At 34.4% G+C, this 19,816-nt stretch overlaps 2 protein-coding genes across 2 annotated transcripts in view; one reads left to right on the top strand and one right to left on the bottom strand.

Annotated features, from left to right (window-relative positions):
- Positions 1–19,816, top strand: part of LOC137657613 (protein Star-like) — a 213,702-nt gene that overhangs the window by 13,913 nt on the left and 179,973 nt on the right. The window lies entirely within an intron of this gene.
- The window catches only part of LOC137657612 (protein Star-like), a 13,425-nt gene continuing 10,295 nt past the window's right edge, over positions 16,687–19,816 (bottom strand). Inside the window, exon 7 of the mRNA XM_068391971.1 lies at positions 16,687–17,067. Within this exon, the coding sequence (XP_068248072.1) occupies positions 16,870–17,067 (198 nt within the window). The 3' untranslated portion in view covers positions 16,687–16,869. The remainder of the gene's footprint in view (positions 17,068–19,816) is intronic.

The raw sequence follows: 19,816 nt of genomic DNA, 5'->3' as shown, positions 1-19,816 counted from the left end.
ATGGTTGGTTTGTGCCATATGTATATAACCTTTTCTCTATGAATTATTTAGGAAATATATTTTTTTTTAATATTCAGCGTAGAGTTACTGATGATTATTCAATGATTCATAAAAACTTGCCTCGAAAATAAATATAATAAACTGTTACGAAAAAAAAATCACATATAAAAAATAGATAAACCTTAAATATCGGACTGAATTGGCCCAAAGTATTAAAAAGTATATTGCAATATTATCGTGAGACTTCCTATAAATTGTTGACGAAAGAGATAGATATCGTGTAAACAAATATTCATCATGAGTTGTGTAAAAATAAATGATGAATAGTTTTGGCAAATGAAGAATAATTTTGGCAATTATCAATAATAGATTTCAATCAGTTATCTGTTAACATGTAGGCAACCTTTTTCAAAAATTCATGTTTTGAAATAAACATTTCTGTTTTCCTTATTTTGATTATAATAGGTATTATTTCACTGTCCATTTCTAGTCAAAGATCACCAGAAAATACACTTTTTATATGAGAATGTTTAATCAAATAAAACTAGGTATTTGTAATACAATTACGTGAGTGTTTTACATTTTCTTACTTTCAATTTCTGTGTGAAATAACAGTAATTGCCTGAACATCCTCACACCATTGTTGCCATCGTGTTGCAACAGAATTAGGTTCAGCAACCATGCTGAACTTCTCTGGATGTTCAATGCCCAGGGGCATTTTGACTTCTTACCTGAATTAGTAGGGCACCAGCTACCCGTTGAGATACTACCGCTAGAGAGTTATTGGGTCCTATGACTGGCCAGACAGTTACGGTTTATTTTCCCTTTGCCTACACGCACACCGATTATTCTGGCCTATACTTTACATATTCTGCTATGTCCACATACACCTGACAACACTGAGATTATCAAACAATTCTTCTTCACCCAAGGGATTAACTACTGCACTGTTATGGCAGAGTGGCCACTTTCCTCTTGGTACGGTAGAAGAGAATTTAGTTATGGTAAGCAGCTCTTCTAGGAGAAGCACACTCCAAAATCCAACCATTTTTCTCTAGCCTTGGGTAATAACAAAGCCTCTGTACCATGGTCTTCCACTGTCTTGGGTTAGAGTTCTCTTGCTTGAGGGTACACTCGGGCAGACTGTTCTATCTGATTTCTTTTCCTCTTGTTTAGTTAAAGTTTTTATAGTTTATATAGGAGATATTTATGTTAATGTTACTGTTCTTAAAATATCTTATCTTTCCTTGTTTTCTTTTCTCACTAGGCTAATTTCCCTGTTGGAGCCCCTGGGCTTATAGCATCCTGCTTTTCCAACTAGGGTTGTACCTTACCAAGTAATTATAATAATAATAACAATAATAATAATTAGGTTAGGCAAATAAAATCTACAAAACTAACTCGTTACTTACTCAAAAAGTTAATTCTAACCTAATTTCTATGTTAATTGTACCTTTTGTGTGTTTATGCAAGCAACTAGAAGTAGTTTACACTTTTTGTTTTATGTAAACTATCATTCCCTTATGGTGAAATTTTACCACCTAATGCCTACTGGTAAATAATTTCAATCCTGCCTTACTTGGTCCCAACAATGAGCAAATACAAGTAGAATATTTGCCTCTTTCTTGATATCCAGAAGAAATGTTGAAATGGGGTTGTGTTGTGGCGTTCCTCTGGGTTTACTGTGATTGTTCTGCATGAGGTTACATCTAGTTGTCTTCCCGTTGCTGCGTTTCTTTGCATGGGTTCCCTCTCAACGGTAGTCACCAATACTGGATATGGTGTAGGTCCTCAAAGTTAAATACTGCCTTCAAAGATAACCGGAACAATTATATAGTTTTATTGAGAATGAATCCTATCCCAGCATCTTCGCCAATATTGGATATGGTGTTGGTCATCAAAGTTAAATACTGCCCTCAAACATAAATGGAACAATGATATAGTTTTATTGAAAATGAATCCTATCGCAGCATCTTCGCCAATATTGGATATGGTGTAGGTCAGCAAAGTTAAATACTGGTCTCAAACATACCTGGAACAATGATATAGTTTTATTGAAAATTAATCCTACCCTAAGCATCTTCACCAATATTGGATATGGTGTTGGTCATCAAAGTTAAATACTGCCCTCAAACATTCCTGGAACAATGATATAGTTTTATTGAAAATTAATCCTACCCTAAGCATCTTCACCAATATTGGATATGGTGTTGGTCATCAAAGTTAAATACTGGCCTCAAACATACCTGGAACAATAATATAGTTTTATTGAAAATGATTCCTACCCTAAGCATCTTCACCAATATTGGATATGGTGTTGGTCATCAAAGTTAAATACTGCCCCCAAACATACTTGGAACAATGATATAGTTTTATTGAGAATGATTCCTACCCTAAGCATCTTCGCCAATACCGGATATGGTGTTGGTCATCAAAGTTAAATACTGCCCTCAAACATACCTGGAACAATGATATAGTTTTATTGAGAATGAATCCTATCCCAGCATCTTCGCCAATACCGGATATGGTGTTGGTCATCAAAGTTAAATACTGCCCTCAAACATTCTTGGAACAATAATATAGTTTTATTGAGAATGAATCCTATCCCAGCATCTTCGCCAATAATGGATATGGTGTTGGTCATCAAAGTTAAATACTGCCCTCAAACATTCTTGGAACAATAATATAGTTTTATTGAGAATGAATCCTATCCCAGCATCTTCGCCAATAATGGATATGGTGTTGGTCATCAAAGTTAAATACTGCCCTCAAACATTCTTGGAACAATAATATAGTTTTATTGAGAATGAATCCTATCCCAGCATCTTCGCCAATATTGGATATGGTGTTGGTCATCAAAGTTAAATACTGCCCTCAAACATTCCTGGAACAATAATATAGTTTTATTGAGAATGAATCCTATCCCAGCATCTTCGCCAATATTGGATATGGTGTTGGCTATCAAAGTTAAATACTGCCCTCAAACATACCTGGAACAATAATATAGTTTTATTGAGAATGAATCCTATCCCAGCATCTTCGCCAATAATGGATATGGTGTTGGCTATCAAAGTTAAATACTGGTCTCAAACATACCTGGAACAATAATATAGTTTTATTGAGAATGAATCCTATCCCAGCATCTTCACCAATATTGGATATGGTGTTGGCTATCAAAGTTAAATACTGGTCTCAAACATATCTGGAACAATAATATAGTTTTATTGAGAATGAATCCTATCCCAGCATCTTCGCCAATATTGGATATGGTGTTGGCTATCAAAGTTAAATACTGGTCTCAAACATATCTGGAACAATAATATAGTTTTATTGAGAATGAATCCTATCCCAGCATCTTCGCCAATATTGGATATGGTGTTGGCTATCAAAGTTAAATACTGCCCTCAAACATATCTGGAACAATAATATAGTTTTATTGAGAATGAATCCTATCCCAGCATCTTCGCTAATATTGGATATGGTGTTGGCTATCAAAGTTAAATACTGCCCTCAAACATTCCTGGAACAATATAGTTTTATTGAGATTGAATCCTATCCCAGCATCTTCGCCAATATTGGATAGGGTGTTGGCTATCAAAGTTAAATACTGCCCTCAAACATATCTGGAACAATAATATTGTTTTATTGAGAATGAATCCTATCCCAGCATCTTCGCCAATATTGGATATGGTGTTGGCTATCAAAGTTAAATACTGCCCTCAAACATATCTGGAACAATGATATAGTTTTATTGAGAATGAATCCTATCCTAGCATCTTCGCCAATAATGGATATAGTGTTGGTCATCAAAGTTAAATACTGCCCTCAAACATATCTGGAACAATAATATAGTTTTATTGAGAATGAACCCTATCCCAGCATCTTCACCAATATTGGATATGGTGTTGGCTATCAAAGTTAAATACTGCCCTCAAACATATCTGGAACAATAATATAGTTTTATTGAGAATGAATCCTATCCCAGCATCTTCGCCAATATTGGATATGGTGTTGGCTATCAAAGTTAAATACTGCCCTCAAACATTCCTTGAACAATATAGTTTTATTGAGAATGAATCCTATCCCAGCATCTTCACCAATATTGGATATGGTGTTGGCTATCAAAGTTGAATACTGGTCTCAAACATACCTGGAACAATAATATAGTTTTATTGAGTATGAATTGTATCCCAGCATCTTCGCCAATATTGGATATGGTGTTGGCTATCAAAGTTAAATACTGCCCTCAAACATATCTGGAACAATAATATAGTTTTATTGAGAATGAATCCTATCCCAGCATCTTCACCAATATTGGATATGGTGTTGGCTATCAAAGTTAAATACTGCCCTCAAACATATCTGGAACAATAATATAGTTTTATTGAGAATGAATCCTATCCCAGCATCTTCGCCAATAATGGATATGGTGTTGGCTATCAAAGTTAAATACTGCCCTCAAACATTCCTGGAACAATATAGTTTTATTGAGAATGAATCCTATCCCAGCATCTTCACCAATATTGGATATGGTGTTGGCTATCAAAGTTAAATACTGGTCTCAAACATACCTGGAACAATAATATAGTTTTATTGAGAATGAATCCTATCCCAGTATCTTCGCCAATATTGGATATGCTGTTGGCTATCAAAGTTAAATACTGCCCTCAAACATATCTGGAACAATAATATAGTTTTATTGAGATTGAATCCTATCCCAGCATCTTCGCCAATATTGGATATGGTGTTGGCTATCAAAGTTAAATACTGGTCTCAAACATACGTGGAACAATAATATAGTTTTATTGAGAATGAATCCTATCCCAGCATCTTCGCCAATATTGGATATGGTGTAGGTCAGCAAAGTTAAATACTGCCCTCAAACATTCCTGGAACAATATAGTTTTATTGAGAATGAATCTTATCCCAGCATCTTCGCCAATAATGGATATGGTGTTGGCTATCAAAGTTAAATACTGCCCTCAAACATTCCTGGAACAATATAGTTTTATTGAGAATGAATCGTATCCCAGCATCTTCACCAATATTGGATATGGTGTTGGCTATCAAAGTTAAATACTGGTCTCAAACATACCTGGAACAATAATATAGTTTTATTGAGAATGAATCCTATCCCAGCATCTTCGCCAATAATGGATATGGTGTTTGTCATCAAAGTTAAACACTGCCCCCAAACATATCTGGAACAATAATATAGTTTTATTGAGAATGAATCCTATCCCAGCATCTTCGCCAATATTGGATATGGTGTTGGCTATTAAAGTTAAATACTGCCCTCAAACATATCTGGAACAATAATATAGTTTTATTGAGAATGAATCCTATCCCAGCATCTTCGCCAATATTGGATATGGTGTTGGCTATCAAAGTTAAATACTGCCCTCAAACATACCTGGAACAATAATATAGTTTTATTGAGAATGAATCGTATCCCAGCATCTTCGCCAATATTGGATATGGTGTTGGCTATCAAAGTTAAATACTGCCCTCAAACATTCCTGGAACAATATAGTTTTATTGAGAATGAATCCTATCCCAGCATCTTCGCCAATATTGGATATGGTGTTGGCTATCAAAGTTAAATACTGGTCTCAAACATACCTGGAACAATAATATAGTTTTATTGAGAATGAATCCTATCCCAGCATCTCCGCCAATAATGGATATGGTGTTGGTCAGCAAAGTTAAATACTGCCCTCAAACATATCTGGAACAATAATATAGTTTTATTGAGAATGAATCCTATCCCAGCATCTTCGCCAATATTGGATATGGTGTTGGCTATCAAAGTTAAATACTGCCTTCAAACATACCTGGAACAATAATATAGTTTTATTGAGAATGAATCCTATCCCAGCATCTTCGCCAATATTGGATATGGTGTTGGCTATCAAAGTTAAATACTGCCCTCAAACATTCCTGGAACAATATAGTTTTATTGAGAATGAATCCTATCCCAGCATCTTCACCAATATTGGATATGGGGTTGCCTATCAAAGTTAAATACTGCCCTCAAACATATCTGGAACAATACTATAGTTTTATTGAGAATGAATCCTATCCCAGCATCTTCGCCAATAATGGATATGGTGTTGGCTATCAAAGTTAAATACTGCCCCCAAACATACCTGGAACAATAATATAGTTTTATTGATAATGAATCCTATCCCAGCATCTTCGCCAATATTGGATATGGTGTTGGCTATCAAAGTTAAATACTGCCCTCAAACATATCTGGAACAATAATATAGTTTTATTGAGAATGAATCCTATCCCAGCATCTTCGCCAATATTGGATATGGTGTTGGCTATCAAAGTTAAATACTGCCCTCAAACATATCTGGATCAATAATATAGTTTTATTGAGAATGAATCCTATCCCAGCATCTTCACCAATATTGGATATGGTGTTGGTCATCAAAGTTAAATACTGGTCTCAAACATACCTGGGACGATAATATAGTTTTATTGAAAATGAATCCTACCACAGCATCTTCGCCAATGTTGGATATGGTGTAGGTCAGCAAAGTTAAATACTGCCTTCAAACATATCTGGAACAATAATATAGTTTTATTGAGAATGAATCCTATCCCAGCATCTTCGCCAATATTGGATATGGTGTTGGCTATCAAAGTTAAATACTGCCCTCAAACATATCTGGATCAATAATATAGTTTTATTTAGAATGAATCCTATCCCAGCATCTTCACCAATATTGGATATGGTGTTGGCCATCAAAGTTAAATACTGGTCTCAAACATACCTGGGACGATAATATAGTTTTATTGAAAATGAATCCTACCACAGCATCTTCGCCAATGTTGGATATGGTGTAGGTCAGCAAAGTTAAATACTGCCCTCAAACATATCTGGAACAATAATATAGTTTTATTGAAAATGACTCCTATCCCAGCATCTTCGCCGACTTGTCCTCTTGGTAGATGGAATATAATCTTCTTAATAAAATATTTTTAATATTACTCTGCTCTACAGTTACAAATTCTGACTCTCGAGTGAGATTATGTAATTAATTTATTTCAGGTTTTTTGGCATCCTGACATCTCAGGTCATTTTATAGGTAGTAGATTGGCCAGGGCACCAGTCACCCATTGATATACTACTGCTAGAGAGTTATGGGGTCCTTTGACCGGCCAGACAGTACTACATTGGATTCTTCTCTCTGGTTACGGTTCATTTTCCTTTTGTCTACACATACACTGAATAGTCTGGCCTATTATATATGTATTCTCCTCTATCCTTATACACCTTTCAACACTGAGATTACCAAACGATTTTTTTCACTGAAGGGTTTAGCCACTGCGCTGTAATTGTTCAGATGGTCACTTTCCTCTTGGTAAGGGTAGAAGAGACTCTTTAGCTTTGGTAAGCAGCTTTTCTAGGACACTCTTAAATCACACCATTGTTCTCTAGTCTTGGGTAGTGACATAGCCTCTGTACCATGGTCTTCCACTGTCTTGGGTTAGAGTCGTTTTGCTTGAGGGTACACTCAGGCACACTATTCTGTCTTATTTCTCTTCCACTTGTTTTGTTAAAGTTTTCATAGTTTATATAGGAGATATGTATTCTAATATTACTGTTCTTAAAATACTTTATTTTTCCGCGTTTCCTTTCCTCATTGGGCTATTCTCCCTGCTGGAGCCCTGGGTTTATAGCATCCTGGTTTTCGAACTGGGGTTTTAGCATAGCAAGTAATAGTAATAATAATGACGTCGAGAGAATATGTAAACAAAACTCGTACACAACAATACAGAAATATCAAATGAGCATCACTATAAGAGATCGAATCCTCTTGCAATAAAAAAGTAAGAAGAATCACATCCTAATTTTAAGACAATTAATCAATGATTAAATCCTTCATAACATACGTTACTAGACTTATAAACTAGGTTGGAATATGTTCTATCAATGCAATACTGTGCAACATTACTCTTAATACCCGTAACACATATAGTATTACAGTACAAAATACATAACAGAAGGTTAATGACTGTTACTTTCATATAAAATACATAACAGAAGGTTCATGACTGTTACTTTCATATAATCACTAGAGGATAATGTGAACAATATCATGGTTAGATTAGACCTAAGGAGTAAAAAGTGCTGAGTAAAAAAAACTTCATTTAAATTATGTTTAAAATCATTATCATAAAATCTATAAGGAGTTTTTTGTTAGAAAATCAGATCTTTACATCATTACTAAGACTTGATTTAATTACAGAGCCTGCTTACTATTTTCACGAAGTAGGGTACTGATAAATTTGGGCAAGACTGATCTATAGTCAATCTTTTTTAGCGAGGCAGATTTGCACCGACTCGCAGCGGTGCCCTTTTAGCTCGGAAAAGTTTCCTGATCGCTGATTGGTTGGACAAGATAATTCTAACTAATCCGCGATGGGGAAACTTTTCCGAGCTAAAAGGGCACCGCTGCAAGTCGGTGCAAATCTGCCTCATTAAAAGAAATTGACTATAGTTTTGGATTTTTTTTTATTCCCAAATGAAAAAGACAAAATGGTGTTAAGGGAAGTCTTATGAACCCCCCCCCCCTCAAGAAAAAGGAAATAAATTAATAAATGCAGTAATGTTACAATACATCTGATTACTTATTCTTTAAGCATTGGCCAGACAGCTCTATAATTGGACTTCTCTAACCCTTGCACACCGACCAATCAGAGACTATATAGATTTATCACACTAACACTAACCGTAAGTGTCACAAACCGTAATTAGAAATAGAAAAAAATTCTAATTGAATCATATTTCTTTAAATAAACTATTCAAAAGTAGTATTCATCATTTTTTTCGAGATGTCATTCTATTTATGTCAACGTTCAAATATATTGAGGATACGTTTTCTCTTTCAGCTTTATGAAAGAAAACGTTATAATTTTCATGGGAGTCTCATACTATTATCATTAAAATTTATATTCTATTTGAAATGGGGTAAGAATATTCATTTTCAGAGTTTCCCTTCAACTATTAGATCCATTTTACGCCTAGAAATAAAGGTTGGAGAAATGAGAGCTGATATCCATAAATAAAATCTTAAGAAACACAAAACGAAAAAGAAAAATACTTTTTAATTTTGTGTTTATATACTGTATATATATATATATATATATATATATATATATATATATATATATATATATATATATATAACACACACATATATATACATATATATATATATATATATATATATATATATATATATATATATATATACGCACACACACACATATATATATATATATATATATATATATATATATATATATATATATATATATATATATATATATATATATATATATATATATATAGATAGATAGATAGATAGATATAGATATCATATATACAATACATGCGCGCACACACACACACACACACACACACATATATATATATATATATATATATATATATATATATATGCATACTATATATATATATATATATATATATATATATATATATATATATATACCTGTATATCTTTCCGTTCACGCTCAGTGGCATACCAGACGTATAACTACTCTGTCTCTCCCCGTTCCTAGAGCAGGGGGGAGGGAGATTAGTCATACCCTGGTGAGATAATGTACTCCTAGAGGAAAGGGGGAGGGGGGTAGGAATGCTTAAATATGTGTATATATATATTTATCTAAATATCTATCCGTCATTTTTGACGGGTCGCGTACATTAGTGTAGTTATAATTCACAAACGGAACGTGATGACTCAGAACTTCCAGTTATATTCTGTTGGACATTTATAAAATATATTTACCCAAGGAAGACCATAAGGCGTGAACAATATCTTCATGGTCAATTTTGTTGAATTGGACGTAATTTAGGAGCAATTATGGATTTCAAACTGATTAAGATCTGTCTTAGAAAGATTATAGGCTTCGTAAACCTATTTAGAACGCAAGTGCACAAAACCCGAGTTCTATGTATATATATATATATATATATATATATATATATATATATGCGTGTGTGTGTATCTATCCATCTATATATATATATATATATATATATATATATATATATATATATATATATATGTATATATATATGCATATATATATATATATTCATACTATAGATATGTATATATAGATATGTGTATATATACAGTATATGTTTTATAAATATACTGCATGTATATATATATATATATATATATATATATAGATATATATATATATATATATATATATATATATATATATATACATATATAATTTATTTATATATAGTATATACTGTATATATGTGTATATATATTTATATATATATATATATATATATAGATATATATATACAGTATATATATATATATATATATATATATATATATATATATATATATATATATATATATATTTATATGTATATATACATATATATATATATATATATATATATATATATATATATATATATATATATATATATACATATATATACTGTATATGTGTGCGTGTATGTATACATATATGTATATGCATATAGCTAGGGCATGACAGGATGCTTCAAAAGTCCAATAGTAATGCATACAGCATACTACGTGAGGGGCACTGACGGCATTACCCACTACGAAGGGGAGCCAGATGTTAGAAGACGACTGGACTTACCCTAGACAATTAAACGAAGCTTAATTATCGCTCAATTAACAATTGGTAAATGAAGGGCTTGCTGTCTGATTGACACTTCTCACTTCGAAGAGGCATAGAGTTATTAAGTTACTGAGGCCTGTGTATGGTATATTGTAATATTAAAGCCTTATGAACCATCCGAGAGAAGGTTTATGTTGCATAAAGATTCATTACTAAAATATTTAATTTTTCCTTATTTCCTTTCCTCACTGGACTATTTTCCCTGTTGGGGGCCACCGGGCTTATAGCATCCTGCTTTTTCAACTAGGGTTGTAGCTTAGCAAGTAATAATAATAATAATACAATGTACTTCATTTAGATTACCAGGCCTATTTTCATAAGAATGTTTTAGTGATCATAGTTATATCAAAAGATAGTATTTCTTTCCTTTTAATCACCTACATGTTAGTACTTTTATCTTAGTATCTAAACATATAATTGTTTTAGTTAATCTATGACTATTCCATTTCGTGATACGAATTATTATAAATTACCTATTAAGCGATCTGAGTAAAGTCTCCCACCATCACCAATCCGCAGTGGGCAGCGTGTTGATTAAATCTGGCCAAACCCCAGACATGAATAAGGACACGTCTGAAGCGTTTGTCCTGCAGTGGACTAGACACGGCTGTATTTGTTGTTGTTGTTGTTGTTGTTGTATTAATACAATAAGTTTTTGCTGACATTTCTTTTACGATCAAGCAAAAATTTAATGATTACTACCCACTTCCTCAGGCATCACCAGTGTATTACAAGAAAATCTTCTTTAAAAAAATTGTCTCTGCATTTGTTGTTGTTGTTGTTTTTTATGTATCAATTCAATAATTTTTTTGCTGTCATTTCTTTTACGATCAGGCGAAAATCTAATGATTACTCCCCACTTCCTCAGGCATCACCAGTGTATTACAAGAAAATCTTCTTTAAAAAAAATTCTCACCGCATTTGTTGTTATTGTTGTTGTTTTTGATGTACCAATTCAATCATTTTTTTGCTGTCATTTCTTTTACGATCAGGTGAAAATCTAATGATTACGACCCACTTCCTCAGGCATCACCAGTGTATTACAAGAAAATCTTCTTTATAAAAAAAATTCTCGCCGGAAAAGATATTCTTTGCACAAGAGCAGAGTCGCACTTGAGGTGAATTCACATCAACATTCTCATCTCTACTGAACCGCGAAAGAGCAGAATCTTTTTCGCAATAGCAGCACCCGATGTTCGCGGAAGGCATTCCAGATGGGAGAGACTTTATTATTTCGAGATCTTCTTGCGAGAGCAATTCGGATCGGTGTAAGTTTTGCTTCTTCTCTGGAAATTGCTGCTACTTTGTCAGAAGTATTTGCCCTACTACGTTTTTACCTCTGTGATAGGTAATTGTCACTGGAAAGTGGTTTAGTTTCTGGAGAGTTTAGCCACATTTTCTAAAATGGTTTTAAATTAGATGTATTTCTAATTTTCATATTACTTGCTAGTGAAATATCGTGAACATTTTTCAGGATCTTATTTTCAAATATTTATCATCCTAACTAACTAACTGACTGCATGACTAACTGACAGACTGACTGACTGCATGACTAACTGACAGACTGACTGACTGCATGACTAAATGACAGACTGACTGACTGCATGACTAACTGACAGACTGACGGACTGCATGACTAGCTGACTGACTGACTGACTAACTAACTAACTAACTAATTGACTAGCAAACTGACTGCATGACTACCTAACTAACTGAATGACTGACTACCTAACTAACTAACTAACTAACTAATTAACTAACTAGCATTCTCAATAAAACTATATTATTGTTCCAGGAATGTTTGAGGGCAGTATTTAACTTTGATGACCTACACCACATCCATTATTGGCGAAGATGCTGGGGTAGGATTCATTCTCAATAAAACTATATTATTGTTCCAGGAATGTTTGAGGGCAGTATTTAACTTTGATAACCAACACCATATCCAATATTGGCGAAGATGCTGGGATAGGATTCATTCTCAATAAAACTATATTATTGTTCCAGGAATGTTTGAGGGCAGTATTTAACTTTGATGACCTACACCATATCCATTATTGGCGAAGATGCTGGGATAGGATTCATTCTCAATAAAACTATATTATTGTTCCAGGAATGTTTGAGGGCAGTATTTAACTTTGATAACCAACACCATATCCAATATTGGCGAAGATGCTGGGATAGGATTCATTCTCAATAAAACTATATTATTGTCCCAGGAATGTTTGAGGGCAGTATTTAACTTTGCTGACCTACACCATATCCATTATTGGCGAAGATGCTGGGATAGGATTCATTCTCAATAAAACTATATTATTGTCCCAGGAATGTTTGAGGGCAGTATTTAACTTTGATGACCTACACCATATCCATTATTGGCGAAGATGCTGGGATAGGATTCATTCTCAATAAAACTATATTATTGTTCCAGGTATGTTTAAGGGCAGTATTTAACTTTGCTGACCTACACCATATCCATTATTGGCGAAGATGCTGGGATAGGATTCATTCTCAATAAAACTATATTATTGTTCCAGGTATGTTTGAGGGCAGTATTTAACTTTGCTGACCTACACCATATCCAATATTGGCGAAGATGCTGGGATAGGATTCATTCTCAATAAAACTATATTATTGTTCCAGGTATGTTTAAGGGCAGTATTTAACTTTGCTGACCTACACCATATCCATTATTGGCGAAGATGCTGGGATAGGATTCATTCTCAATAAAACTATATTATTGTTCCAGGTATGTTTAAGGGCAGTATTTAACTTTGATGACCTACACCATATCCAATATTGGCGAAGATGCTGGGATAGGATTCATTTTCAATAAAACTATATTATTGTTCCAGGTATGTTTAAGGGCAGTATTTAACTTTGCTGACCTACACCATATCCATTATTGGCGAAGATGCTGGGATAGGATTCATTCTCAATAAAACTATATTATTGTTCCAGGTATGTTTAAGGGCAGTATTTAACTTTGATGACCTACACCATATCCATTATTGGCGAAGATGCTGGGATAGGATTCATTCTCAATAAAACTATATTATTGTTCCAGGTATGTTTAAGGGCAGTATTTAACTTTGCTGACCTACACCATATCCATTATTGGCAAAGATGCTGGGATAGGATTCATTCTCAATAAAACTATATTATTGTTCCAGGTATGTTTAAGGGCAGTATTTAACTTTGATGACCTACACCATATCCATTATTGGCGAAGATGCTGGGATAGGATTCATTCTCAATAAAACTATATTATTGTTCCAGGTATGTTTAAGGGCAGTATTTAACTTTGCTGACCTACACCATATCCATTATTGGCAAAGATGCTGGGATAGGATTCATTCTCAATAAAACTATATTATTGTTCCATGTATGTTTAAGGGCAGTATTTAACTTTGATGACCTACACCATATCCAATATTGGCGAAGATGCTGGGATAGGATTCATTTTCAATAAAACTATATTATTGTTCCAGGTATCTTTGAAGGCAGTATTTAACTTTGATGACCTACACCATATCCATTATTGGCAAAGATGCTGGGATAGGATTCATTCTCAATAAAACTATATTATTGTTCCAGGTATGTTTAAGGGCAGTATTTAACTTTGCTGACCTACACCATATCCATTATTGGCGAAGATGCTGGGATAGGATTCATTCTCAATAAAACTATATTATTGTTCCTGGTATCTTTGAAGGCAGTATTTAACTTTGATGACCAACACCATATCCAATATTGGCGAAGATGCTGGGATAGGATTCATTCTCAATAAAACTATATTACTGTTCCAGGTATCTTTGAAGGCAGTATTTAACTTTGATGACCAACACCATATCCAATATTGGCGAAGATGCTGGGATAGGATTCTTTCTCAATAAAATTATATGATTGTTCCAGGTATCTTTGAAGGCAGTATTTAACTTTGATGACCAACACCATATCCAATATTGGCGAAGATGCTGGGATAGGATTCATTCTCAATAAAATTATATTATTGTTCCAGGTATGTTTGAGGGCAGTATTTAACTTTGCTGACCTACACCATATTCAACATTGGCGAAGATGCTGGGATAGGATTCATTCTCAGTAAAACTATATTATTGTTCCAGTTATGTTTGAGGACAGTATTTGACTTTGATGATCAACACCATATCCAATATTGGTGACTACCGTTGAGAGGGAACCCATGCAGGGAAATGCAGCAGCAGGAAGACAACTAGATGTAACCTCATGCAGCACGATCACAGTAAACAAAAGGAACGCCACAACACAACCCCATTTCAACATTTCTGGATATCAAGAAAGATGCAAATATTCTACTTGTATTTGCTAATTGTTGGGACCAAGTAAGGCAGAATTGAAATTAGTTACAAGTAGGCATTAGGTGGTAAAATTTCACCATAAGGGAATGATAGTTTACATAAAACAAAAGGTGTAAACTACTTCTAATTGCTTGCATAAACACACAAAAGGTACAATTAACATAGAAATTAGGTTAGAATTAACTTTTTGAGTAAGTAACGAGTTAGTTTTGTAGATTTTATTTGCCTAACCTAATCATTATTATTGTTATTATTATTATAATTACTTGGTAAGGTACAACCCTAGTTGGAAAAGCAGGGTGCTATAAGCCCAGGGGCTCCAACAGGGAAAATAGCCTAGTGAGAAAAGAAAACAAGGAAAGATAAATATCTTAAGAACAGTAACATTAACATAAATATCTCCTATATAAACTATAAAAACTTTAACTAAACAAGAGGAAGAGAAATCAGATAGAACAGTCTGCCCGAGTGTACCCTCAAGCAAGAGAACTCTAACCTAAGACAGTGGAAGACCATGGTACAGAGGCTTTGTTATTACCCAAGACTAGAGAACAATGGTTTGATTTTGGAGTGTCCTTCTCCTAGAAGAGCTGCTTACCATAACTAAAGTCTCTTTTACCGTACCAAGAGGAAAGTGGTCACTGTGCCATAACAGTGCAGTAGTTAACCCCTTGGGTGAAGAAGAATTGTTTGATAATCTCAGTGTTGTCAGGTGTATGTGGACATAGCAGAATATGTAAAGAATAGGCCAGAATAATCAGTGTGCGTGTAGGCAAAGGGAAAATAAACCGTAACCAGAGAGAAGGATCCAATGTAGTACTGTCTGGCCAGTCATAGGACCCCATGACTCACTAGCGGTAGTATCTCAACGGGTAGCTGGTGCCCTACTAATTCAGGTAAGAAGTCAAAATGCCCCTGGCCATTGAACATCCAGAGAAGTTCAGCATGGTTGCTGAACCTAATTCTGTTGCAACACGATGGCAACAATTGTGTGAGGATGTTCAGGCAATTACTGTTATTTCACACGGAAATTGAAAGTAAGAAAATGTAAAACACTCATGTAATTGTATTACAAATGCCTAGTTTTATTTGATTAAACATTCTCATATAAAAAGTGTATTTTCTGGTGATCTTTGACTAGAAATGGACAGTGAAATAATACCTATTATAATCAAAATAAGGAAAACAGAAATGTTTATTTCAAAACATGAAGTCTTGAAAAAGGTTGCCTACGTGTTAACAGATAACTGATTGAAATCTATTATTGATAATTGCCATAATTATTCTTCATTTGCCAAAACTCTCCATCATTTATTTTTACACAACTCATGATGAATATTTGTTTACACAATATCTATCTCTTTCGTCAACAATTTATAGGAAGTCTCACGATAATATTGCAATATACTTTTTAATACTTTGGGCCAATTCAGTCCGATATTTAAGGTTTATCTATTTTTTATATATGACGATATTTAAGGTTTATCTATTTTTTATATATGATTTTTTTTTGTAACAGTTTATTATATTTATTTTCGAGAAAAGTTTTTGTGAATCATTGAATAATAATCAGTAACTCTAAGCTGAATATTGAAAAAAGATTTCTTAAATAATTCATAGAGAAAAGGTTATATACATATGGCACAAACCAACCATTATTAGTCAAAATGCTTTAAATATAAAAGCATTCGTAAAATTATTTATTTAAAAAATTACATATAAAAATGATGCTAAAACTGCTGAAAAAATAATATCCAATGAAATCCTCAAAAGATTTAATAAAGAAATTCATACGTTAAAACTCCTAATGTGGTTTAACATTTGTCTTCAAGAGATCTGGATGGGAATACCAAGCATCGATTTTTAAGTATCCTAGACCTAGAAATTCGTATCCTTTTTCTTGTAGGAATTTCGTCAGGAATTCCTTCCCCTCGGGAATGTGGGCCACCTCAATGCACATCAGCCTAAACTTGATCTTATCCCATGGTATGGTCTTCAGAATCTAAAAGGAAAAGAAGAAAATCGAAATTTGGAAGTCGTGATTTTGAAAAGGACTTCTTCATTGATGTTCCAAATTTGAAATTTTGTTTTCAAATCAACAGAAAAGGTGATATCACTTTCACTAATGGAAAGAAACGTAATTTCTTGAAAGAAAGTAAAAACAGGGGGATTATTAGCAATGTGTTTGTGTTGTTTCCAGGAATATTTGCTGGAAATGCAGTTTCACATGGTAAACGCCAGACTGGGGTTCGAGTCCCGCTTAGTCTCGCTAGTTCCTTTGGTCCCTCCAACCTCAGCATCCTTGTGAGCTAAGGATGGGGGGTTTGGGTGAGCCTATAGGCCTATCTGCTGAGTCATCAGCATCCATTGCCTGGCCCTCCTTGGTCCTAGGTTGGGTGGAGAGGGGGCTTGGGCGCTGATCATATGTACAGTATATATGGTGAGTCTAGGGCATTGTCCTACTCGATAGGGCAACGTCACTGTCCCTTGCCCCTGCCATTCATGAGCGGCCTTTAAACCCTTAAACTAAATCACCGTACGGTTGGAAACACAACAAAAGGAATATGGTCTAAATATGGTCTATAATGATATTCGGTTATATGTAAAATAGTCTCACATCATTCTATGATTCATCAAAATCACAAGGAAAGGATTGCAGTAGCGAGTTGATGAATTCGAAAAATAGCTGCTGTTGAAGATTTCCAGATTTCCTTCAGGAATATGTATCAGTTTACTATCATTGTTAAAATTAAACAATATTAAAACATCAACCAATATAGAACAAGAATACACACACACACACGAATATATATATATATATATATATATATATATATATATATATATATATACTTTATATATATATATATACTTTATATATATATATATATATATATATATATATATATATATACTTTATATATATATATATATATATATATATATATATATACTTTATATATATATATATATATATATATATATATATATATATATATATATATCACATACATATACCAAGGCACTTCCCCCTAATTTTTGGGGGGTAGCCGACATCAACAAATGAAACAGAAACAAAAAGGGGACCTCTACTCTCTACGTTCCTCCCAGCCTGACAAGGGACTCAACCGAGTTCAGCTGGTACTGCTAGGGTGCCACAGCCCACCCTCCCTCGTTATCCACCACAGATGAAGCTTCATAATGCTGAATCTCCTACTGCTGCTACCTCCGCGGTCATCTAAGGTACCGGAGAAAGCAGCAGGGCCTACCGGAACTGCGTCACAATCGCTCGCCATTCATTCCTATTTCTAGCACACTCTCTTACCTCTCTCACATTTATCCTCCTATCACCCAGAGCTTTCTTCACTCCATCCATCCACCCAAACCTTGGCCTTCCTCTTGTACTTCTCCCATCAACTCTTGCATTCATCACCTTCTTTAGCAGACAGCCATTTTCCATTCTCTCAACATGGCCAAACCACCTCAACACATTCATATCCACTCTAGCTGCTAACTCATTTCTTACACCCGTTCTCACCCTCACCACTTCATTTCTAACCTCATCTACTCGAGATACACCAGCCATACTCCCTAGACACTTCATCTCAAACACATTCAATTTCTGTCTCTCCATCACTTTCATTCCCCACAACTCCGATTCATACATCACAGTTGGTACAATCACTTTCTCATATAGAACACTCTTTACATTCATGCCTGGCTCTCTATTTTTTAATACTCCCTTAACTGCCCCCAACACTTTGCAACCTTCATTCACTCTCTGACGTACATATGCTTCCACTCCACCATTTGCTACAACAACAGACCCCAAGTACCTAAACTGATCCACCTCCTCAAGTAACTCTCCATTCAACATGACATTCAACCTTGCACCACCTTCCCTTCTCGTACATCTCATAACCTTACTCTTACCCACATTAACTCTCAACTTCCTTCTCTCACACACCCTTCCAAATTCTGTCAATAATCAGCCAAGCTTCTCTTCTGTGTCTGCAACCAGTACAGTATCATCTGCAAACAACAATTGATTTACCTTCCATTCATGGTCATTCTCGTCTACCAGTTTTAATCCTAGTACAAGCGCTCGAGCATTCACCTCTCTCACCACTCCATCAACATACAAGTTAAACAACCACGGCGACATCACACATCCCTGTCTCAGCCCCACTCTCACCGGAAACCAATCACTCACTTCATTTCCTATCCTAACACATGTTTTACTACCTTTGTAGAAACTTTTCACTGCTTGTAACAACCTTCCACCAACTCCATATAACCTCATCACATTGCACATTGCTTCCCTATAAACTCTATCATACGCTTTCTCCAGATCCATAAACGCAACATACACCTCCTTACCTTTTGCTAAATATTTATCTCATATCTGCCTAACTGTAAAAATCTGATTCATACAACCCCTACCTCTTCTAAAACCACCCTGTACTTCTAAGATTGCATTCTCTGTTTTATCCTTAATCCTATTAATCATTACTCTACCATACACTTTTCCAACTACACTCAACAAACTAATACCTCTTGAATTACAACACTCATGCACATCTCCCTTACCCTTATATAGTGGTACAATACATGCACAAACCCAATCTACTGGTACCATTGATAACATAAAACACATATTAAACAATCTCACCAACCATTCAAGAACAGTCATACCCCCTTCCTTCAACATCTCAGCTCTCACACCATTCATAGCAGATGCTTTTCCTACT

This window comes from Palaemon carinicauda, chromosome 18, assembly GCF_036898095.1.
Source record: "Palaemon carinicauda isolate YSFRI2023 chromosome 18, ASM3689809v2, whole genome shotgun sequence".
In the NCBI taxonomy this organism is placed as follows: Eukaryota; Metazoa; Arthropoda; class Malacostraca; order Decapoda; family Palaemonidae; genus Palaemon; species Palaemon carinicauda.
Note: the sequence above shows the minus strand (reverse complement) of the source record. Positions and strands in the feature narration are given on the sequence as shown.